Source organism: Nyctereutes procyonoides, unplaced genomic scaffold (genome assembly GCF_905146905.1).
Source record: "Nyctereutes procyonoides isolate TBG_1078 unplaced genomic scaffold, NYPRO_anot_genome, whole genome shotgun sequence".
NCBI lineage: Eukaryota > Metazoa > Chordata > Mammalia > Carnivora > Canidae > Nyctereutes > Nyctereutes procyonoides.
Window position 1 is genome coordinate 7,596,185 of NW_026575020.1, and position 24,502 is coordinate 7,620,686.

Here is a 24,502-nt window from a genome sequence, read left to right on the forward strand (position 1 = left end):
TTTGAGAAAAACGAAAGATTTTTTTTAATGCCTATAAAGTTGACTATGGAGACTCATTCAGAATTGCAGCTGTGAAGATGACGTGACTGTGACATTTATGTCGTCTTATAAATGACTACATGAAAATGTCTCAGGAAGGCTGTATAACCCTCTACATTTCAAGTCATAAATGGGCCTCACTTTTAAAGTCAATTCCTTTTCTTAAAAAAGAAAATTTTGTAAAAGATTACAGACTGTGCCAATTCTTGTACATTTTATCTAAACATAAAAAAGTCAAAGTAAGACCAATGGAAATATATTTTTTAACTTCTATATAATCAAAACGATCAAGGAAAAAATAGACTGCATATAGAAGGTTTATAGCAGCAGCATGACTTCTAATCAAAAGACTGGTCACAATCTAAATGTCCATCAAAGAGAATGAGTAGACAAACTGTTGTATATTCACACAACACACTATCACATAGCACTAAAAATGAAAGAACTATAGTTACACCCACCATATAAATACATTTTAGATGTAAAATGTGAAAAAAAGCAACATTACCTACATGACCTACATACATTCTGATACCTTTTATAAAGCACAAAAACAAGCAAACCTAAAAAAGTACATTGTTCAGGCATACAAATAATAAACAAGGGAATGATATCCTACAATCTCCAACAGCTATTTATTATTATCCTCTGAGTGTGGGGACAATACGTCTAAGGGATAGCAAAGAAGCATATACAGGTTAGTTCCAAGTTACTGGTGATGCTGTTGGGTCAGGTGCTAGGTTTACTACCATATGTTTATAACCTAAATAATGTTATATATTAAAATCACCTTTTTTGTAAGTCAAGAACAATCAAATATTGGCGTTATCATACAGTTCAACTAATATATCCAAATAATCCATTAACAAAATGATAAAAAGAAAAAAGAAAAGACCCACATATTTAAAATCTGACAAACATACATATTCCCAAGCTAGGAAAGGATAGTTTAGGAAGGAAAGGGATATTTAAAGAGACAACTAGTGTCTACATGAAATATTTCATATTTCAACTTTAACTACATTACAAAGAGACCCTGGAATCTTCTACCTGTCAAAGGCATGTACAGTGAAGGTGGAATATCTGCATCTTTAATGTTAGTAGCTATTTGTTTTTAATATAAACAGAGGGAAGGATCAATAGAAGCAAAAATGTTTCATGCATATTTTCTGTGAACCAAACTATTAAAGAGAAAATTTAAAGTGTAAAGCATTCCTGATTCTTTCATTACCAAAGTAAATATTCTTGCTAGGAAAATCTGGTAGCGTTGGTGTTTCCTTAGGTGAATGGCTTTAGCTCCACTTAGTGCCACACAGCAGACCAGAGTGGAAAATGCGGAGTTGACGTGGAATGACACTAATTTGCTGTACAACGGTAGGAAAAATTACCTGACCTCCCTAGGCATCGCCTCTCTCCCCTGTAACATGAAATGAAGATAACAGGACTAATCCAGCTCAAAGGACTGTGATAAGAGACAATTCAGGGAATGCTTTGAAAATGTTTCCAAATAAATTAAGTACGACACATCAACTTGGAAGAATCGTCATGTTTCCTAACAGACAAAAACATCACTGAAAACTGGAGGTGAATCCAGTATGGCACCATTATAAACAAGACCACCCATTCAGCATTTGGAGAGTATGCAGTCTAATTTCATTTAAATGTTCATTAACAGTAATACCACTGAAATAAAGCCCAAACACAAACATGTGATTCTCAGCCTTTCACCTTAGGGTTCCTTCCTGTGGCCTTTAGGAACAGCCAAAAGAATCCACAGAACAGGGACACCTGGGTGGCTCAGTGGTTGAGCGTCTGCCTTGGCTCAGGTCATGATCCCGGGGTCCTGGGATCAAGTTCTGCATCAGGCTCCCAGAGGGAGCCTGCTTCTCCCTCTGCCTTTGTCTCTGCCTCTCTCTGTGTCTCTCATGAATAAATAAATCTTAAAAAAAAAATCCACAGAACTGTACTTTTGTATCAAGATGCAATACATTTGTTTTTAAATAATCCATCAGCAGATAGGATGAAAGTGCCAGGGCCAAAGCCTGAATGAAGAATGGAGCAGTGGAGAACTCAAGACCTAAATTTGTATGTGGCTGTCGACTTCATAAAAGCCTCTGAATAATAATAATAATAATAATAATAATAATAATAGCAGCTAAATCAATAACATATAAAATATAAACACGAACTAAAATACTTGTTTATAAATAATCCACTGACCGAAGGGAGCAACAGGTCAAAAGGACAGAGTATATAGCAAAGAATGATCCAGCTTTGAAAAGCACGAAGAACTCAGATGAGCTGCAGACATTTTTAAAACCCACACATCCAACACACACCCCCACGCAACCGTCTTGCAATGCTGAATGCTACTAAGTCCACAGAGAGCCTTGGAACAGAAACGAGTCTCACTAGGCACGAGCCCAAGTATGAGAAGCAACACTCAGCACCTGTGGCCAACGGAGAAGTGTGAGTGGAACAGATGGCACACCTGGTTCGCTGGTAAGAAACCGATGGCATCAGCAGAACTCAGCAGACGCTTCCCTGTTCAACAGCTCCTCATTTCCAAAGTGTCATCTCACTTCCTTCTAAGTCAGTAAGACAAAACTAAACTTAACCACAGGATTTCTCCTCAGAGAATTTCAAATGGGGAAGTGAAGCCTTGGACTTAGCCGCAGGATGAGAGACTGCCAAGTGAGGGTAGTCCAAGAGGTTCCCAAATCGAGACTGTCAGTACAGGGGTTGGAGCGGCTGGAAACGATCTGGGGGGATGGGGTGGCAGGGGGAGCAAGAGAGAAAAGGCTGGACTATGGACTGGAAAATGCAGCAATAAAGGTTAATGCTTTGCCTAAAACACCACAGGCAATATTTAGAGGAGATTTCTCTTTCTTCAGAGAACAGTTCAAAGACTCGCTTTCATTTCCAACAGGAATTAGAATTTTCCATTAGTTTTAAATCTTCCTGAAATATAGATCTCTAAGGTAGGTGAAGGTTGAATGGATGGTCTTAAGTTTTCATATTGTCGAACCTCACACAAAACCACCTATTGTTCTCATTTCTTCACTTGTGCAACTGAGTATAATCTGTAACTAGTAGGACTTCTTTGGAACTCCAAATTCAAATTCACAGACAAAACCAACCACAACATTTTAACATATTTATAGAGATGCCATCACTCTAGCATATACTTCTTTTACTTCGCAACAAAAAAGGAGAGGAGGTAACTATTATGCAACTACTAGTATTCAGTGTAGTACTTCAATAAACTCTGCATCCAAAGTTGTTTAACCCGCAGCAAATATTCTGCAGAAATACTCAATGAGCTGTGACTGGGGAGTGAAGTTGGTTACTGCTGGCCAGGCCTCTGCCGTGAAAGGGCAAGATCCTTAAGGGACACCATTCCCTGCTGCACAGGTGGCAGTAAGCCTTTGGAACTGTCATTAACTCACAGTGTGAGCCTATTATTTGGCAGAACATGCTGGTAGTTGGGGAACTTGTTCGCACCCTCGCCTTGAAAACACAGTGGTCACTCTCAGGTGGTGCTGCTCAAGAAGTGGTTCTTGACCATACAGAGTACAGGGAATACAAAGATCCCATCAGACTGGAGGTTTTATTCACTTACTATGCTATGAGCTTATGAGTATTTGTAAATGTACTGAGAACAGCAGGAAGTAACTGGTTAGTATATACTCATTAAAGAAACCACTTTCCAACTCACTTTCACTTTGGGAATATTACTTCAAGGTTTCTCCCATAAACCCAGACAGGCTCTTAGGTCACTGGTGAGAGAAAGACTCTCCTGGCCGACAACAGATAAGTCTCCTAGATGACCATGACTTAGAGAGCTTTATCTACCCTTCACTCTAGAAAAAATGGTTCTTGCCATCCTGTTTCACAACTATTCCAGCAACACAAACTGGATATACTCAACTCCTGATAAGAGTCATCTAGTAGTGCAGAAAAGGAAAGTGATCTGTGGTCAAACACAAGTGGACTTCATATTTCAGAAGTCAGAAAGTTTAAGGGACAAATACACATATCAAGCTGCTGGTCATTCTCCCCACTTAGAGCACCAATTCCTTCCACATACTACCTAAAAACACCCCCAGTGAAAAAGCCAGAACCCTAATCTAAGCAGTCAAAAATCACTCATGCCAAGATAGTGCACAATCTTTGTTTTTAAAAACAGTAACAAGAGGAAAGCTGAAGTGCCCAACAAGCCTGAAATCGTGACACAGTTTCAATCACAGAAATAACATTTATGCAGCACCACTCCACTCTGAGATTTTTCTCACTCTCCATCCCTGACACAGTGTAATTAAGTCTACCCATTACCCATCAGGTCTGGGAATTGCTACTCTCACCTTGGAGTAAAAGGACTCACCTCACAGAAGAGGGTAAGCTTGTCATCAGGGAGAAGCCCGTTAGCCTCATCCAAGAGAAAATCTCTACGGATGAATTTTTTGAATCCCCAGTCTTTGCCTTGCACAAACCTATATGCCCGTTGACTCTCTGAAGTGGAAAAAAAAAGCCATATTTAGATTTAGTAAAAAATAAAAGACAGATCAAATCCATAACTTGTCTGCTTACAAAGTTGCTTGATGTGAAAATAAAGAGTCAAATGAAGATAAGAACATTTACCCATAGCTTTGGTTTCTTCTCCCTTAGCATTCAGAATGGAGAATTTGAATTTTGCCCGAACTTCACTCTTTGGACAGCTGACCAGTAACAGGTAAAGTGACAGGTAATCTTTGCTTTCTTCATCTAGCCCTTTTGGATTTACTCGCAAACACCTGCCCAAAACAGATAGGAAAAAAAATATATGTCGGAAGCATACATGTTTATAGGCTTTGTTAAGTGACAGGAGAAACACAACATCTATTTCTCAAGAGAGGAAGATGTTAAGGAAACCAACTCAGGGGTGCCTGGGTGGCTCAGCTAGTTGGGACTCCAATTCTTGGTTTCAGCTCAGATCCTGCACTCATCGGTCATGGGACTCAGCCCCACGTCAAGCTCTTCGCTCAGCACAAGTTGGCTTGGATATTCCCTCCCTCTGCCCCTTCCCCCACTTGTGCTCCCTCTCTCTCAAATAAATAACTTAAAAACAACAATAAGAAAACAAACAAACAAATCCAGGCCCCTTAGTAGGAGATTCTGATTCAGCAGAATGGCTACTTGGGAACCACTTTTTGAGAGCAACCTGAGTCACCTGTTAAAGAGTGAACAACAAAAGGGGCATCCTACAAACTGACAGTACATCTTTTACATCTCTGCCTCTTCCCTAACCTCCCAAATCACCCTTTTCTCCCCCTAAAATATTTTAAAATTGAGCCTATTTCCACTCTGTTCTAATCCTCAATCTCAGGAAAGGCAGCCTCTTCTTTTCTCAGGACTACAGTGAAATCATGAAAACAAAATGTTGGGGGCATCTGAGTGGCTCAGTTAAGTATCTGCCTCTTGGTTTCAGCTCAGGTCATGATCTCAGGGTTGTGAGATCCAGTTCTGCATCGGGCTTTGCACTGGGTGTAGAACCTGCTTAAAATTCTCTCTCTCTCTCCCTCTGTCCCTACCCGCTCTCCCTAAAAAATGTTGTTGATCTCTTTACTATCACCTTATGAGAGAAAAAATATTCCACAGAAATATGTGAATAGTACCTAATCTTTTTTACAGATATTTTATCAATCTGGTAATAATATCCTAAGATTAAAATAAAGAAGACAGTATGTAAGAAGCAGAGACAAAAGTAAACTCTCATTACACAGGGTAGAGTTCCAAGCTAGGCTTCCAAATAGAGTTAGAGATGACAATCTGTTGCCAATGAATCAAAACAAATTTCAGGCAGATTTAATAGGTTCAATTGAGTTAAGTTCTAAATGTCATTAGCTGAACTGCATGTGGTTCACACTGCTTCTACCACATATAATACTTAGGCCATATGTAACCTTAGGCCTTGCCAGTGTTATGGCACCTCTCTCAAACAGGTGGCCCAATCTAGTGCCTCTCTGGGGAATGCAAATGCCGTATACATTGTGGTCAGCATATGAATTTATTTTTTTTTAATTTTTATTTATTTTATGATAGTCACACACACAGAGAGAGAGAAAGAGGCAGAGACATAGGCAGAGGGAGAAGCAGGCTCCATGACCGGCAGCCCGACGTGGGATTCGATCCGGGGTCTCCAGAATCACGCCCTGGGCCAAAGGCAGGCGCCAAACCGCTGCACCACCCAGGGATCCCAGCATATGAATTTAAATACAATGCCTAAGCGGGGTGCCTGGTGGCTCAGTCAGTTAAGAGTCTGCCTGCTATCAGCTTAGGTCATGATTTCAGGATCATGAGATCACTCATGACCCCTTCCCCCTTGTGCTCACTATCTCCTCACTCTCTCTCTCATTTATTAAATAAATACAATGCCTCAGAATAAAGCATTCTCTCAACACCTAGCAATACACTGCTTAGTACACATAGCCAGCAAATATTAAATGGAAGGAGAGTGGTTTAACTCTTCATGGTTTATCAGAGATCAAAACTGGGTGGCTGACACACACGTTCTGGTCTTGGCAGTGAACATATGGTTGTATCCATAACTGCCAGCTCCTCTTCAAGGGGACACATGCTTTGGATGGGATTGACCCAACCACTCTCAGATTATATTCCCCTTGCCACAGAGATTGAGGGAACTCAAACCTAAACCAGGTAGTGCATGTATTCTTGGCCACAGAGTTAATTCAGAGAAATTTGTTGGATAGTAATGGGTTATACCCACTGCTACTGCCAGTCAGCCTTTAACCACAAGGGATGCTAGATTTGAGATGGCTAACAATGTGGAGAATAGAGAGAGATGGGATCCTTAATCTAACCACTGGGATGCTGGATCATACTACCTTCAAAACCATCCTACACCCTGGGCATTCCAGTTACATAAGCAAATAGATCTCCTTTATTGTTTTAGAGCAGACAATTTAAAAGTTGAGATTTTTATGCCAAATTCTAAGTTTCTTGCTCTTCTTAAAACATCAGCAAAAACAGTAATAGTCAGCCCTTATTCACACATAGCTAAAGACAGTTGGAGCTGAGCAGCTACCATCCCTTTTAGAAGGGTGCTCACTCAACACTCATATCATATATGAATATCATTTACAACACTGGCCCTCTTTATTCATTTATATTACTCTACAGCCATTTGAGTTTGCTGATCCCTGACGTACTCACTGAACTAATTCAACAAATATACGGTGAGGGATGTATGGGTGGCTCAGGGTGTTAAAAGTGGCCAACTCTTGATTTCAGCTCAGGTCATGATCTCGGGTCCTGGGATCGAGTCCCGAGTCAGGCTCTGTGCTCAGTGGGGAGTCTGCTTGAGGATTCTCCCTTTTCCCAGCTCGTGCTCTCTTTTGCTCTCTCAAATAAATAAATAATCTATCCTTAAAAAAAAGATATGTGGGGCAGCCCGGGTAGCTCGGGGGTTTAGCGCTGCCTTCAGCCCAGGGCGTGATCCTGGGGTCCCAGGATCGAGTCCCACATCAGGCTCCCTGCATGGAGCCTGCTCCTCCCTCTGCCTGTGTCTCCGCCTCTCTGTCTCTCTCATGAATAAATAAATAAAATCTTTATACACACACACACACACACACACACACACACACACACACACACACACACAGTAAACACCCATCATGTGCCAGGCACTGTTCTAGGCACTGGGGAATATATGAAGAACAAAACAAAATCTCTGCCTTCAAGGATCTTATGTTCTAGTGAGACTCTGTTGTAAAACCATGCAAGGGATACCTGCGTGGCTCAGTGGTTGGGCATCTGCTCAGGGTGTGATCCTGGAGTGCCAGGATCGAGTCCCACATCGGGCTCCCTGCATGGAGCCTGTTTCTCCCTCTGCCTGTGTCTGCCTCTCTCTCTCTCTCTCTCTCTCTCTCTCTCTCTCTCTCTCTGTGTGTGTGTCTCTCATGAATAAATAAAATTAAAAACAAAAACAAAATTAAAAAAAACACGCAAAACAGGTGACTTTTAGAAAAAATTTTACAGCTAGATATAGTCTTCCTCACCATTTCAGTTTATCATTGGCTCCTGAAGAAAAGGTTGAACTTTTAATGACTTCACCCATTTCCTCCCGGCAAAAGCTAAAGTTATTGATGGTCCACATGTAGGAGAATTTCACTACCTTGATCTGTTGACAGAAAACCAAGAAGTGATTAAATAGGAAGTGGGCAACCTGAAAAACAGGCTGATCAAATAATCATTTCCCATCCTCCCTCCATCTGCATGATTCCCACAGGAAGATAGCCCTGTCTGGCCGGCATGGAGGCTCAGCTTTTTCTGTCCCTCACTCACATTTTAAGAAATCTCACAGTGACCAACTGCTTTCCTAACATTTCTCCACTTCTGAGAAACACTGGGTAGAAAGTGAGAAAAACACAGACAGGGGTGGGCAAGTAGATAATAAAGCTGTACCTAAAACAAGCTTCTGCTCAAAGCAGTGTTTGACAATTGAGATGCTGATGCCACTGACTGGGGTTGCAAATGTCAAACCTGGTTTCCTGTGAGTGCCCAAAGAGGAACACATTTCCATCAAGGTGGATATAAGTGGATCTAGTTTCAAAGATGCCCCCGCTTTCAATCTCCAGTGAAAAACACTGGCCTAGGACATACAGATGCCATGTGGAAAACCGACAAGTACTTTATCTATCTGCCCTTTGACAGTTATGTCCTGAGACATTTCCGGAGAAAGCAGGAAACCGAGCAAAGAAAAGAAATCTTACTCTTTTCATTCACCAAAATCCTCCCAAGACATACAATTTACAAGGAAAAAAAGCATTAACTTACCTGTGTGTAGCACCAGCTCTCAGCTACTGGGCCACTCGACATTTCTGCCGGAGGTGGAGGACTTGGAACCCTTGACATCGCCAGTTTGAAGGTTAAACAAGATCTCCAAAGTCAGGGGGACAAAGATTTCTGTTCTCTCTTCACCCTGATTGACCCAAGAAGCATGAGGATTTTATTAGATTAATGGTATACTATCCTATTTCCGTTTGACCTTGTAGACTGGAAACTGCGTCTCCTGCCTGGAATGCTCTACCTTATCATTTAAATGGCTCCTTAGCATTCAATGTTAACCTCAGAGAAGACCACCTGTCTAAGGCAGCCTCCTGGTCACAATTCTATCGCCCTATTTTAATCCTCTACCCAACTCCTAATATTATCTTATCAAATGAATTTACCCAAAGGGCATATAAAGTACACCCATGAAAAGGCTGCCAAAGAGGAGACAGCATAATGAACACCACATACAACTGCCATTGGCTTCTTTCTCTGGGGGCACAAATACTCCACTCCCAAAAGAAACTGACCTTGTTACCTAACTACTGTCTCATCTTCTCCTACACTTCAGTGCAAACTTATTAAGAGCAGTCTTCTATCCAACTCATTGTTGGCTGCTCTCTTGAAAGGCAACATTAACCCCTTTCTTGGATGTGTTCCTTTCTCTGTAGCATTAGAGATCTTCTCACTGACATACTCCATCACTATCCAATTTTTCAGATTCTTTTCCTTGCTCTCTCTGCTTTCTGATAATTCCTCAACCTTTCCTATTGGATTCTCTTTCTCCAGTGTTGTTTGTTCCTGTGGTTTAATTTTCAATCATTTCTCAATCTACATTCTCTTTCATTTTATCCATCCCCAGTGTCAAAGTTTTTTTTTTAATATTTTTATTATTTATTTATGATAGTCACACAGAGAGAGAGAGGCAGAGACATAGGCAGAGGGAGAAGCAGGCTCCATGTACCAGGAGCCCGATGTGGGATTCGATCCTGGGTCCCCAGGATCGCGCCCTGGGCCAAAGGCAGGCGCCAAACCGCTGCACCACCCAGGGATCCCTCAAAGTTTTGCCTTTATACAAATGACTCCGAAATCTGTGACCTGTCTCATAACCCTCAGACCAACTTCAAATAACTGCACAGCTCAACAGGTGTTCCAGCAGCAAATCAAATCCAAATCCAAATTCTCCCCTCTAAGGCCTTTCTAAACACAAAGCCATTCAAAACACTGGTGAATTTGGTTACAATTTTTAAGTACCATAAACAAAGCCAAAAAACAAACTGGGGGAAAAAAAAGGACTTTGCAATGCATAATGAAGGGATAATTTATAAATTGATATGTAAGTTTTTTATAAAATCCATAAGAAAAAGGCCAACTACCCTATAAAAAATATTGTTTATAAAAAGGGAAATAAAATAGCTCTTTAAGTTTTACACCCTCCAGACAGCAAGAAAAAAATCAACCATACCCTGTATGGGGATATGGGTACTCTCCCACACTGCCGGTGAGACTGTAAACCAGGATGTATACTTTGGACAGGAATTTCCTGTATGCGGTATATTGAATATACATGCATCCTAAGACTTAGTAATTCTACTTTAACTGTATATGCCCTAGTTTAGGGGTTTCTCAAACTTCAGCGTGCAACTCAATCACCATGCTGGGCTCCATCCCCAGAATTTCTGATTCAGAGGTTGGAGGGAGGACCACAGATTTGCATTTCTAACGAGTTCCCCAGTGATCTTGATTTGCAGGTCCTGGAACCACATTTCTAAGAACCACTGCCCTAGAGAAACTCTGCACGTGGGCAGAAGATGACACAGAGAAGGCTATTCAGGGTAGCACTGCTTATAACAGTGAAAAACTAGAAACAAACTGAAAATCCATTAAGAGGGAAATAGAAAACTAAATTGGGTTATTTTCATATAGTGGAAGGCTATATTTCAGGATTTAAAATTAATGAACTAGATCTGCAGCACCATGGAGAGGAGATCAAACACAATGCTAATGAAAAAAAGCAAGTTTTGGAATGTCATATGCAGTACCTTATTTATGCAAATTTAGGATTTATACATTATTTACAGATATGATATATGCATTCAGTAGAAGTAAAAAAAAAAAAAAACCAAAACACTGACAAGCTATGCATCAGATTCACAATGGGAGAGCAGGGGAGAATGAAGCTGGGAGAAGAACGAGGCTGGGACAAGGATATAAGACATCTCAAGGGGATCTCTGGGTGGCTCAGTGGTTTGGCCCCTGCCTTCCACCTGGGATGTGATCCTGGAGACCTGGGATTGAGTCCCATGTCGGGCTCCCTGCATGGAGCCTGCTTCTCCCTCTGCCTGTGTCTCTTTCTCTCTCTCTGTCTCTCATGAATCTTTATTTATTTATTCATGAGAGAGAGGCAGAGACACCAGAGACACAAGGCAGAAGGAGAAGCAGGCTCCATGCAGGGAGCGTGACATGGGACTAGATCCTGGGTCTCCAGGATCACGCCCTGGGCTGTAGGCGGTGCTAAACCGCTGAGCCACCCAGGACGCCCCTCCTGTTGCTTTTCAAATGAGGATGATCTGAAGCAAATATGAAAATATATATGCCTGTTAGTTTGGCATGACAGCCACTTTATACCATTTTTCCTACTGTTCTGCTTTATTTAAAAAAATGTGTTGCAGAAATAGTGTTAGGGTGTATTCCATTATATCAAATACTGGTTTATAATATCTAAGGCAGAAATTTCTTTCCTGATTATCTGGTTTGTTTTCAGCTGTTCATAGACAATATGAATATAACTGATCATATCACCCTCTTTGCTTGGCTACTAGGAAGCCATGAGACAAATTTGTAAGCCATCTCTTGAAACTGTAGGATCACATGCTCATTCTATAATAGCTTTATTATTTTCTTTTTTCCATTTCTATTTATTCATTTATTTTAGAGAGAGAGATCAGGGGGAGGAGCAGGAGAGGGATAAATAGGCTCCCTGAGGGCTGAGCTCAACCCAGGGCTTGATTTCATGACCCTGAGATCATGACCTGAACTGAAATCAAGAGTTGGATGCTTAACCGACTGAACTACCCAGGTGCCCTAGCTTTATTTTCTTAATACTGTTACTCATTTTGCTATAATTCTCTCAACTATTTACTCTTTTATGTTAACACTTCTGGAAACTGACTCAAATCCTTTGTTGAGAAAGGTATAAATGAACAATAACAACAAAATCACTCAACTCCTACACATTCACTGGCTACTTAAGTAATAAGCATGGAAAGGGATTAATAGGGTACAGTTGTATCCCCGCAGAGTAATACCAGTGGTATTACCAGAGTCCCCACTGGTTTTAAACACTATCCTACAGATATTTACAACTAAAGCATCCCATGCAATCGCAGATGGAGTTAACAGTTATATATACATGACATGCTATTTTGCTTAAGCTAGTAAAACTAAGCAATACAGGGGCAACTAGGGCTCTCTGGTTTGTGCAATTCATGATTCCATGATATACTCAAGAAACCAAATGCTACACTTGATAACTTGTGATCAAGCTAGGCTTCCATTTGATGGAAAACACATTCTCAAGAATTGCTTGTCTAGTGACAAGTAAATGCACCTTAGTTTTACAAATCCCAGTTACCAGTACTCCCTGTAAGAGCCAGAATGAAATTTCCAAATTCCCACTTAAAACTATCTTTTGGGCAGACTGGCAATGAAGATGTGAATTTTACACATTACTTAAGAGCATAAAATTTGGCTCTGGAGGTGTGTAGTGCAGCTCTATACTGAGGGATCATAAAATACTAACAAGTTTATTTTGAAGTTTAAAAAAATACTACATATTTATCTAACAATTGATTTAAGAATTCTCTAAGCCTAAGAAAAAGACAAGTTTAAAAACCAGTAGTTTATTTTAATGGCTTAACTGTTGTTACTAAACCATGGTCCATTATTACAATCAGAAAAAAAAAATACTACTTTTGTCTTGGCTATTTTTTCCTCTCTTTTTTGCTTCTCATTTATTTTGTGGCCAAGTCTTTTTGGTCTTTCTTTTCTTTTTTTAATACTATCACCTTTATTCCAATTTTAAAGAAATGTCCAACCCAGCAGCTAGTAGAACTGGAAGATGAGCTTAGACTCTGAGGAGCTCTAACCAAACAACCTGCTGAGAGGGAAATTGACTAGGATAGCACAAGTCTAATTAATTTCACTCATAGCAGGCACCATGAGCAAAGCGTTCATCAGCAAAGTAGCCTGGGGTTACATGAACTCTCTAGCACTTCATGCCAAATGCTGCAGGTGCCCAGAAGAAAAACAATTTCAGAAAAGAGGAGGTCTATTTGAGGGTCATGGTTTGAGTACCTTTGTAGGAGACAACTAGCACCAAAATATAGTGTCCCTGGTTTCCAACAAGTTAGGACAAGTCCATCCAAGTTCTCTAGTGAGAAATTTCTTTTCCAAAGCTTAGCAAATTGCCCAGTATGCTGACAACTCTGAGGCTGAACATATCTATTATATGCCACCATTTATTTTCCTGTTTACTCTATTAAATCCTGACCCATGAGGTGACATGTCTTCTGAGTCACACTAAAAAATATACTTTAAAATATCTGTCAACTGTAATCCTGCTCAACTTCCAACGAAGGTAGTTAACAAGTTAGCAACCAATAGCAATCACTAACAGAACGCATCTCAGCAGGTATTAGGAGACCATAAAGTTGTTAATTATTTTTGCCAAGAGACTCCAGTCAATCAATATAGTAGTAGTAATATTCTAATGAAAACATTAAATTCTGGAGAGCAGGGCACAGTGGCTGAGTGTCCGCCTTTGGCTCAGGTCATGATCCCAGGGTCCTGGGATGGAGTTCTGTTGGCAATGGGCTCCCCATAGGGAGCCCACTTCTCCCTCTACCCATGTCTCTGCCTCTCTCTGTCTCTCATGAATAAATAAAATCTTTATAAGAAAGATAAAACTCTGGGGAGTAGACAAAAAAAAGAAAATATATTAATGCCGTCATGATGCACATGCATGGGGCTTTCAATGGAGCCTATAGGATGCACTTCTTTTTTGCCATCTTTTACACTTATGAACACTTCTGCTGCCTTCAGCAGACTTGAAGCTCTTTAAAAGGAACTTGCCACTCTTCTTCATGTCTTCTTGTCACCTAGCACAGTCTGCCTAAAACAAGGCATTCAGCAAAAATACTCTGATGACTGAGAAACATTTATCCAGTTGCATTCTATCTAGTTCATTAACTTTTCTGTTTGTTTCTCTCACATATCTCCAAAAGAGCCCTTTGAACAGTGCTGAGTATATTAGAATTGCAACGTAATAAGAATCATTAATTTGTTCTTTTCCGTGAGTTACACATAAAGCCAAAAACTCCTTGGCACTCTGAAGTATTAGCCCCGGTAAAACTAAGGTTCTCATCCAGGACCAAGTGTATCTGCATTCTACAAGGGGAAAGAGTCCGGATAGAATTTCCTTCATTTTGAAAACATGAATCAGGAATTTGAATTAAACTCTTATGTAATCAGGATTCTTTGAGAACAGAAGATGAATACCCTGTACAATGGAGGAAAACGTCCCAATAGTTTAACCTGCAGCATACGCAGAGCTGGGTTAGGACTCTCTGATAAGGGGATCCCTGGGTGGCTCAGCGGTTTAGCGCCTGCCTTTGGCCCAGGGCGCGATCCTGGAGTCCCAGGATCGAGTCCTGCGTCGGGCTCCTGGCATGGAGCCTGCTTCTCCCTCCTCCTGTGTCTCTGCCTCTCTCTCTCTCTCTCTGTCTATCATAAATAGATAAATAAATCTTAAAAAAAAGGGACTCTTTGATAAGTGTTACAAAGAGCTTCTACAGTTCTTTTTTATCTTTCTTTTATTCCCTGTAAGCATTCCTCCATCTTCAATCCCATCCAGTCATCCAGAGAATTAAAAAAAGTATAAACAACCAACACAGGCATATCACATACATGATTATCTGTAAGTAAGCCATATAGATCCAGGAATTTAAAAAATTACAGTAATTAAAAAAATAAAAATAATACAAGAATAAGACTGAGGAGATATGAGACTGAACCATGAAATTGTTTTGTAAGTCCAAACTAGCCAAACATTGGCAATTTCATGTGGTTCAACATAACACACAAACATGCACAAGCTAATGGCTGGGAACATAGCTTCTTAAAAGAATGGTTTATTAGGGACTTTTTAAATACCTATTACTTTTTCTTCTTTTAATTTAAGGCCTTGTACAGTTTCCAAGTAAGGAAAAAAATCCCAATGTCATAACTATTTTAAACCTGAGAGACAGGGGATCCCTGGGTGACTCAGTGATTTAGTGCCTGCCTTCGGCCCAGGGCGTGTCATTGGGCTCCGTGCATGGAGCCTTCTTCCTCTGCCTGTCTCTCTCTCTCTCTCTCTCTGTGTGTCTCTCATGAATAAATAAAATCTATAAACCTGAGAGACATTGCATTTTCCCAAAAATAAGATGCAAAAAACAACAACAAACTCCAAAAACAAAAACAAAAAACCCAACCACAAAACTCTGGGAAGACTTGGATATATTCATTTTCAAGAAACTGATGTGACCTCAAAGCAATGTCTATTTCTTCTGTTACAGTGTCCTCCATAATATACAGCCTATGAGGTAATAACCTCTTTCTCATTACCCTAAGGATAGATTATTACAGGTCATACGGACTTCCTCTGTTGCAAGGTTTGAATGACTTTTGAAAAATTTGTCATAGGTAAACTTATTGCAATTCAGTCTAACAAAATACTAAGTACTTTTTTTTTAATTTATCGACATTTCTTAAACTAAAAGCAATCAAGAGACTTCAATAAACAAAGGAAAGATAGGAGTTTCTCTTATATCCTTTATTAGATTCACACTACATAAAATTTACAAGTTAAAGATAACTGCTTTTATCTTTATAGAGACATACACATGGTGTTTGTTTTAATTCTTTTTTTTAAATTTTTATTTATTTATGATAGTCACAGAGAGAGAGAGAGAGAGAGAGAGAGAGGCAGAGACAGAGGCAGAGGGAGAAGCAGGCTCCATGCACCGGGAGCCGGACGTGGGATTCAATCCCGGGTCTCCAGGATCGGCCCTGGGCCAAAGGCAGGCGCTAAACCGCTGCGCCACCCAGGGATCCCTGTTTTAATTAACAAAAGAATTTCATGTTATGTGAATCTAAAGATCAAGAAGAAAAGTCAACAGCCTAATGGAAAAATGGGTGAAGAATAGTCCATGGTTTGCAGAAATGTAAATACCAGTGGCTCTGGAATATATGAAAACATGTTCAATTCTCATTCATAATAAGATAAATGCAAATTAAACCACACAGTGATTCACCCAGTGAATTGGCAAAGATCAAAATGTTTGATAACACTTGCTCAGGGTAAAGAGAACATTTCTGATTAGAGTATAAATTGTTACACTCTCCATGAAGGAAAAAGTATATCAGAATGAATAAGAAATGCACATATCCTTTGATCCAGCAATTTCACTTCTAGAAATTTATCCTACTGATATATTTAATATGACAAATATAAAACATTTTTTCACTGTGGCATTATTTGTAATCACAAAAGAATGGAAACCAACCTAAAAGTCCATCAACAAGGGTTTGATTAGATGAATTATGATACAGATAGACAATGTAACAAAAATCTGTGGAAAAAAATGAGAAGGTCCTACTTAAAGAGGCAAAAATATTTATTTATTTTAACATATACATAATATTCTCTATAAAGCTATGTAAGACTCTAGGAATACTGGTTACTTCCAAAAGTGGGAAACTGGGGTACTTGAGTGGGAATGAGACCTTCCATTGTATTTCCTTTTTGTACTATTTGAATTTTGAGCCATGTGAATATATTACCTTTCCAAATAAAATTTAAAAAATTTTAAAGCTATTAGTAGCCTTTACAGTTAATTTTTCTAAATGATGAGATGGCTTACAAATCAGACCCTTATGAGAGACAAGCTAGGAATTCTCCAGTGGTTTCCACGGCTATCTGAGTAAAATCTACCTCTGTCATGACTGCCAAGACCTCAGTGTATGTCCCTGACCTCATCTAACACTTACCCTTCAAGTCACCGTGCTTTAGTCACTCAGGTCTTTAATTCTACTTAGCACATCAGGCTTTTTCCTCAGCCTGGAAAGCTCTTTCTTTCCTCAGATCTTTTCATAGCTAGCTCCTTATCATTTAAGTGTCCTATCAATATAATATCTTCAGAGAGGCCTTCCTTGACCCCACACTTCCAGCCTGCCCCTCTCATTACCTTACCTTTTTTTATTTTCTTCATTATCACTACCTGAAATGATCTTGTTTTCAATTTCTCACTTGTCTATTGTCTTTCCCACCAGAAGTTAAGCTCAATCAGGGAAGAGTATTCCCCATGCTTAAAATGGTATTATAACAGGCACCCAGTAAATATTTGTTCAGTAAAATTGTTGAATAACTAGATTACTGTCTTTGAGAATCATATTTTTCCTTAATGAGCTCCAGTTAAAAGATTAAAGTTTGGGAGTTGCTGAGTGAATATCAGCTACAGGAATCCAGGCACATTTTTAAAACAATAAAACATTTTCAAAAAGAAAAGTATCAGATGATCTCATTCCAATTTCAAAGAACTCATTCAGTATGTTCCAAAACTATACTCTCCTTCAATTAAAAAAAAAAGTCCAAGAAAACTTGGGAGAAAAAAGTAATTAAGCCTCTAAAGCTAAATGGGGAGTTCCCAAATCCTAAGACAACAGTAACATAAGCCTATTTTCCAGAATAGGCCAGTCCTGATTATAAAAAGTATCACTACAATAGCTACCAGGAATTCAAGACAGACCTTGAGGGTTCTTTCAAGTTGTAGTCTATATTATAAAATTCCAACATATCAATAAAACTGAGGCAGATCCTTAGCATCTTTACTTAGATTTGACATTAAATTTTCATATCTGATGTGAGGTTTGATTTTCTTAAAAATGAAGTACAGAGAAAAGATATTTAACATTGAATATATACACATGAAACATGTCCCTGTATAAATATATAGAGACAGACATACCTTTGAAACATGCCTAGACATATAACTAAGTTTTCGATACCAGGCTAATTTATAGAACATATTTTCTGCCACTTTCTGCCACTGCCAAATATTTATCTAATTAAGAGTTGAATTATTCTTGCAACTATTCAAGGAAAACTCAGAAACAAGTATACTAATATGTATGCAGGTCACTACCTTTAAGATTCTTCAGTTTACAGATACCTTAGGTGAGCATAGTTACTGAAATGATTGTACGGGTTAGATATACTTTCATAACATAAAAGGCTATTTTACCTTCTTCTCAATCTAAGTGTTAATGAGATTTACAGAAATAGCCTGGCTAGTAAGGCTCATCCAGACAAAGCCAAGATGAAGACGAACAAGAAGGTACATGAAAGAATCTCAAGTCATGGAAAGGAGTAGGATAACCAACAGACAGCTCCCACTGGCTCCCAAACCTTAGTGTGTGCTGGCTGTTTACAGCCTACTGCCCTTCTCTACAGGTTATAAATAACTGCAAAGTGTCCTTGTCCCCAAGGAGACCTTAGCAGCCAGCTCAAAGGTTAAAATATGGAATAATTCTCACTTTGGATGAAACTCTTCCAGTTACCAGAAAAATGAAAGAGTAAAAAAATTTATTGCCAATTTAAGTTAAGGGCTGGGGAATCATTCCCTCTCCCTAAAAACTATCAATTATATAAGGGTTGTTGATACAGACATACTACCATAGTTCACTACCTCAAAAATATATCCAAGGAGAATGCAATGCATGCTGTTCCAAATGCAAAGGTCTGTCCTGGAAAGGGGCAGATGCCATTCAGCAGTCTTGTAGGATAGCATCTCTTGAGACCTTAAAAAAAAGACTTTTTGAATTGTTTTGCTTTTTAATTTAGGTAAAAATGACTAACTGAGCTAAATGCATCTATAGAACACGATCTTATCTCCTCTTAGATAGGGGATCCAGCACAACCAATCATGGCTGCAATAAGCATAGTTCTCACAAGGTCTGGGCTAATACCATCAGGTGATGTGCTGCTGTTGTTAATTACTGAACCCCTGCTAGGAAAACAAAAACAAAAACAAATCTTTCAACTACTTAAAAAAAAAAAGGTAGATACGGTTCATCAGATTAAGCTTCTCCACAAACCACTTTCAAAATCCATCATTTGGGAGATGTCTGAAATGGTATGACATGAATTCAAATCAGTAAACAAATCTGCTTATAAAGGGGCTATTTCACTTCAAAGCGGATCTCAGTTCCAAAGGAAAACACCTTCAGAAATGAAGTTAGATAGGCAGAACCAAATAATCAGCAATTTCTTTCTGCAAATTATAATACTGTGTTGATTACACTGATGACTTGGACAAAAATCTCTAGGGCCACAAAGAGCAAACTTAGGAAAGATGAATATTTTAACACATCCCACGTGTTATCAAAGATTTCTCCTCTAGGTTGAGAAAATTCATTCTAAAACAAGAGCTAGAACAGAATTTAAAAAAAGAAGGAAGAGGAGGAGGAAGAGGGAAAAAACCTTATGGCTAAGAAGATATGTTTATTATATAATTATATTCTCAAAGCTGTTTCGAGATTTGGGAGATTATAGTTTTTCACCCTCAACTACAGAGAACCTCATAAAATTCAAATAGTAAACAAATGAAAGGCTTGGCCCTAATACAATTAAGTGTGTCCAATCTGCAAGGAATTCAAAAACAGAAGACTCATTTTATGAAGCAATCAGGCAGAGATTGCATAACCCTACAGGGTCCTCTGGCTTTTCTAGAAGCCAAATCTAACATACAGTTCTCTTCAGCCATCTATACTTTAGTCATGCCATTTAAAAATATTTCTTGCCAACACAAGTTGGCTACAGAAAGACCTCAAGGAATACATATCAAAGAAGATCGTCCAAACTGGTCTTAGGGGTACTGTGTGGACTAAGTTCATTAAATTTGAAGCTGAAAAGGCCCATCTACTCCAGAAAATTTGGTATACTACAAGGGCAACCAATTCTCTCTAGCATTTTTTTTTTAAAGACTTTATTTATTCAATCATGAGAGACAGAGAGAGAGAGGCAGAGATATAGGCAGAGGGAGAAGCAGATTCCCTGCGGGGAGCCGGAAGCGGGGCTCCATCCCAGGACCTGGGGATCAGGACCTGAGCCAAAGGCAGACGCTCTACCACTGAGCCATCCAGGTACCCTTATTCTCTTAAGTATTAACTACTACTATCTAGCAGCATAAAATGTGGTATTCTCTGAAGATGTTGTTCTTTATAAGAGACGCTTAGAACTCCCTTCAACTATGAAAGAGAGATCGAAGTATATTTTTGCTTTAATCTCCTTTAACTGTGGTCTTGCTAGAAAAAACCTGATGACTTTCACATAGATCCATGTCCATGCTCTTTACTTAGAAACCATCTGCAGAAAATAAATTCCCTCTTATTCTAAAGTTATTAAGAATAAGCCAATTTCTGTGTTAATATTAAGGTTCTAACTAAGCTAAATGGAACAAAGGACAAGCAGGAAGTTCTCAGTTTTAAATGTTCATTCCAAAATTCATGACACAAGGAAAAAGTAAAACCACACAGGCAGACAAAACAGGGGAAAGTTAGACAGAATGTCTGTCTTAACAGAATTTCCTGGCTCCTAACAATTTGTCAGATTTTAAAAGACCAAAATGCAATAATACCTATTTTACCCAATAAAACTCTGTAAAAACATACATAAACATTTGAAGCATTAAAAAAGTAAAAATTTTAAGATGCTGGCCCGAATGGTAGAAACAATTTTTAAGTTACCCATACAGAGATGACCTCGACATTCATACACAAAGGCAATCTGCTCAGAATCAAATGCCTTGAACATTGTAAAATGAAGCCCCTGAGTTGCTTTATTTCTGTTTATAAATTGTAATTCTCATTTCCCTCAAGATCTTTTCTAGGGAGAAAAATCATCATACTCTAAGGTCTCTATATTACTGATTACAAATGTAAATCCAAACTTTTCTCCTTTCCACCATTAGTGTAAAGCCTTCTATTACAAGCTGTAGTCACCAGAGAAGATCTGAACAAATACCTATGTTTACATCAAGAAAGAATATTTAGAATAAGACTTCTTTTGAAGTCACTTATGAAAAACGTTTAACACCATTTGTAATGCTCATTATTCAAATAAAACAAAAACTTTACATGTTTACTTTATATGACTTCCAACTTTACATACCATTTGCATTGAAATGAAACAGTAGATTGTACTCCAGATGTGCATTTTTTAAAGTCATGGTAAATATCTTCGTGTATTTCATTTGCTTTTTTCCTCATAATCTTAAACTATGTTTAAAATAAAACTATGTAAAAACTCACCAAGTTAAGTCAGTAGGAAGAACTCTAATTTGTCTTGTCTAACAGGAAATCTCTGTTGGAAATAGAGATGATGAATCAGACTTAACTAGACTCTGAATCTCATACAAGTCTTTACTTATTTTGGCTATTCTGAAAGGGAAAATTTTACAAAAGCAGGTAATACATTTGCTAGGATTTACTAGTCAAAATTACCATTCTTCTGTTTTATCAATAGTTCTGAATATTCTATTTTCTAGTCATCTCTCAAAAAGACCATATACTTAGATATATGAAAGTCCGAAAAATCCAAGCTAATTCTTCTAATCAACTGGCCTATGAGTGCAGCAAAAACGAAGTAAGTGGTTTGCTTCATGTCAACACGTACAAGCATGGGGGTGTTAGCATCACATGTGTCGGCTACCTCACAAACTGTTGAAAGAATGATTTTCTCTTTATGTAAAATGCCCTTTATAAAAAGTGCTCTGTGGGTCAATTACCCTAAGAAAGATACATTTAAACAAAGCCACTTATCCTACAGTTTTAACAACTGCTACCACAGTGAGGTTCCTGGTGAAGACTGGGGAGATGTCTTGGCTAAAACACCACCACCACCCTAATTATCTCCCAAAGTCTACAAAGTAACTCAAAACAGAAACAGAGATAAGAGTGGTTGCCAGGCTTCTAGAAGCCTAACATAGGCAGAAAATTCTAGCACCCTCTTCCCTTTTGTGGAAAAATGAAGTACTGCATACAAACTTGAGTGATTCCTTAAAAATAGAATCTTTTCTTGAAAATGTAAACACTAACTTTAACTGGTACATATACAAATAAGCTTCTCTTATTTTCATAAATCAGTCAATACCAACATCATCATTAATAATGGAAGGAGCCCTTACTAAAAACTGTCCTCAACTACTGATGCTAAAACAGGTCAACCTTGATCAGAAGATTTAAGAGTATCAAGAGTCAGGCTGAATTCATTTAACAAATATTTACTCAACACCAACTGTGCAAGGCATTCTTTCAGACACAGTGGTAAAAACAATAACAACAACAAAAAACCAGACAAGGTTCCTAACCCTCTGAGAGTAGACAAATACCTCTTAAAACTCTGTTAAGTACTGCTAGGTGGAAGATGCCAACCAACTCTTAAGAAATAAAAATGCTCTGAATGTTGGTAATTCTTAAAACAGAAACCAATACCATTAGTTCCTTACTCTAATTTTTTTAAGCTTAAGGCTTTGGTCTCTCAATTAATTTGCTACAATGAACACTTTCAGTCCCAATGGATTGGCAAAATTTAAGGAGTCTGACAATACTGGTGAGGACTGGGAGGAACAGGGACACGTCTCACACTGTAGGTAGGAACGCAAATTAATATTAATACAATCACTTTTGAAAAAGTTTATTATCTAATAAACTAAAAATCCAGCAATTCCACTCCCAAATATGGCCCAGAGAAATTCCATCAGGACATCCATCAGCACACATAAACACATAAACAAGAATGTTCATAGCAGCATTGTTCTAACAGCCTAAAGCATCAACAGTAGAATGTATACATAAATTATGGTACATCCATGTACTAGGAAGCTTATATGGTAATGAAATTGAACTACTGTTCTATATAACAACATGGATGAAAGTTACAAACATATTGTTAGGTTCTGAAAGAAGACACAGAACAACACAGATGTATTATTCTATTTATATAAAGCTCAAAAACAGACAAAACTAAATTATAATGGTTTCCAAGAAATCCTAGGTGGTAAAATCATAGAGAAAATGATTATCAGAAATGTCAGCCTCTGCACAAGAGTATGGGTTATGATTTAGAAGGAATGCACAATACAGCAAACTTCTGGGTGCTGGCAATGATATATTTTCTAGGTCTAAGTGGTGGTTATATAGGTACTTGCTTTTTATAATTCATCTTTATACAGTCATGTTTTATGCATTTTTCTGTTTTATATTTCATAATAAAAATGTTCAAGACATATTAAAATAGAGTAGCTACATATGTATACGCATACATACACACATATATGTATATATCCTCCTGTATCAGTGAATACAATGTCTTACACGCAATACACCCCTGATTTTTTTCCAAGACAATTCATAATAAGAAGTCAGTAATAAAAAAGGGTTATCTAGGAATGAATACTTATAGACTGTTTTTCCTATCGTACTTTCTTTGAATTTAAATGAAACACCTAAGACCTATATTTTCAGGGAAATTTATAGTATGGACACAAAAGTTTAAATCTACATATGGCTACCAGGAGCCATTAGTTAAAACCCATATTAGTATAAGAAATAATTCAAAGCTTCTGAAAGCAAAGCCAAGATACAGTATTTTTTGTTATTACCTTTATAGTTTAATCGTGGCTCTGATGGAACCTCCAATGACTTCCCATCTCACTTGGAATAAAAGCCAAAATCCTTGTAAGGGTTGAAAAAGGCCTGGCCTGTCAATCGGACCTCATCACCTCTCTGGCCTCACCTCCAATTATGTTTTCCTAAGCTCACTATGTTCCAGTCAAACTGCCTTCTTTGCTGTTGTTCCTGAGACAGAACAGGCCCATTCCTGCCTCAGGGCTTTGTACTTGCCTTTTTCTCCACCTGAGTAACTCTTCCCCTAGATATTCTCCTGGCACACTCCCTCACCATTGTTGGGTTTTTCTGTAATAGTCACTATCTCTGTGAGGCCTTCCTTGACACCCTTAAATATACCATCCCCGCCCCCAAGGCTACCATCCTGTTCTCCTTCACTACTTCATTTTTTTTGTCTAGCACATAAAATCATCTATCCTACTGTATCTGGAATGTACAAAAGAAAAATTCCTGTTTGCACCCAAACTGTGTCTAGCACAAGGGAATCCAGAAATAAACACTTATTTAATAAATGGCTGAATTAATCTTTTTCTTTTGGATTTCCATTCATGAAAGACTAGACAATACCTCCATATATTAAAGAAAAATGTTTCCCCTCTATGTCAATTTTTTTTAGAAGATTTTATTTATTTATTCATGAGAGACACACAGAGAGAGGCAGAGACATAGGCAGAGGGAGAAGCAAGCTCCCAGGGCCCCAGGATCATGACCTGAGCTGAAGCAGATGCTCAACCACTGAGTCACCCAGGTGCTCCTCTATGTCAAATTTATTAAAGTTTGTTTCACTAACAAGTTGCAGGTTTCTTAGTATTTATGAGTAACAGGTAAGGTAAGACTTACAAATAGT

At 38.5% G+C, this 24,502-nt stretch overlaps 1 protein-coding gene across 2 annotated transcripts in view; it reads right to left on the minus strand.

The window, feature by feature from the left end:
- Window positions 1–24,502, minus strand: part of SPOP (speckle type BTB/POZ protein) — a 67,079-nt gene that overhangs the window by 12,286 nt on the left and 30,291 nt on the right. Inside the window, exons 2-6 of one of the 2 annotated variants that reach the window (XM_055331171.1) lie at window positions 21,280–21,331; window positions 8,875–9,019; window positions 8,097–8,218; window positions 4,681–4,832; window positions 4,424–4,551 (exon numbers count right to left, since the gene is read on the minus strand). In XM_055331171.1, the coding sequence (XP_055187146.1) occupies window positions 4,424–4,551; window positions 4,681–4,832; window positions 8,097–8,218; window positions 8,875–8,952 (480 nt within the window). In that variant the 5' untranslated portion in view covers window positions 8,953–9,019; window positions 21,280–21,331. The remainder of the gene's footprint in view (window positions 1–4,423; window positions 4,552–4,680; window positions 4,833–8,096; window positions 8,219–8,874; window positions 9,020–21,279; window positions 21,332–24,502) is intronic. The other variant, XM_055331180.1, reaches the window with a different exon arrangement.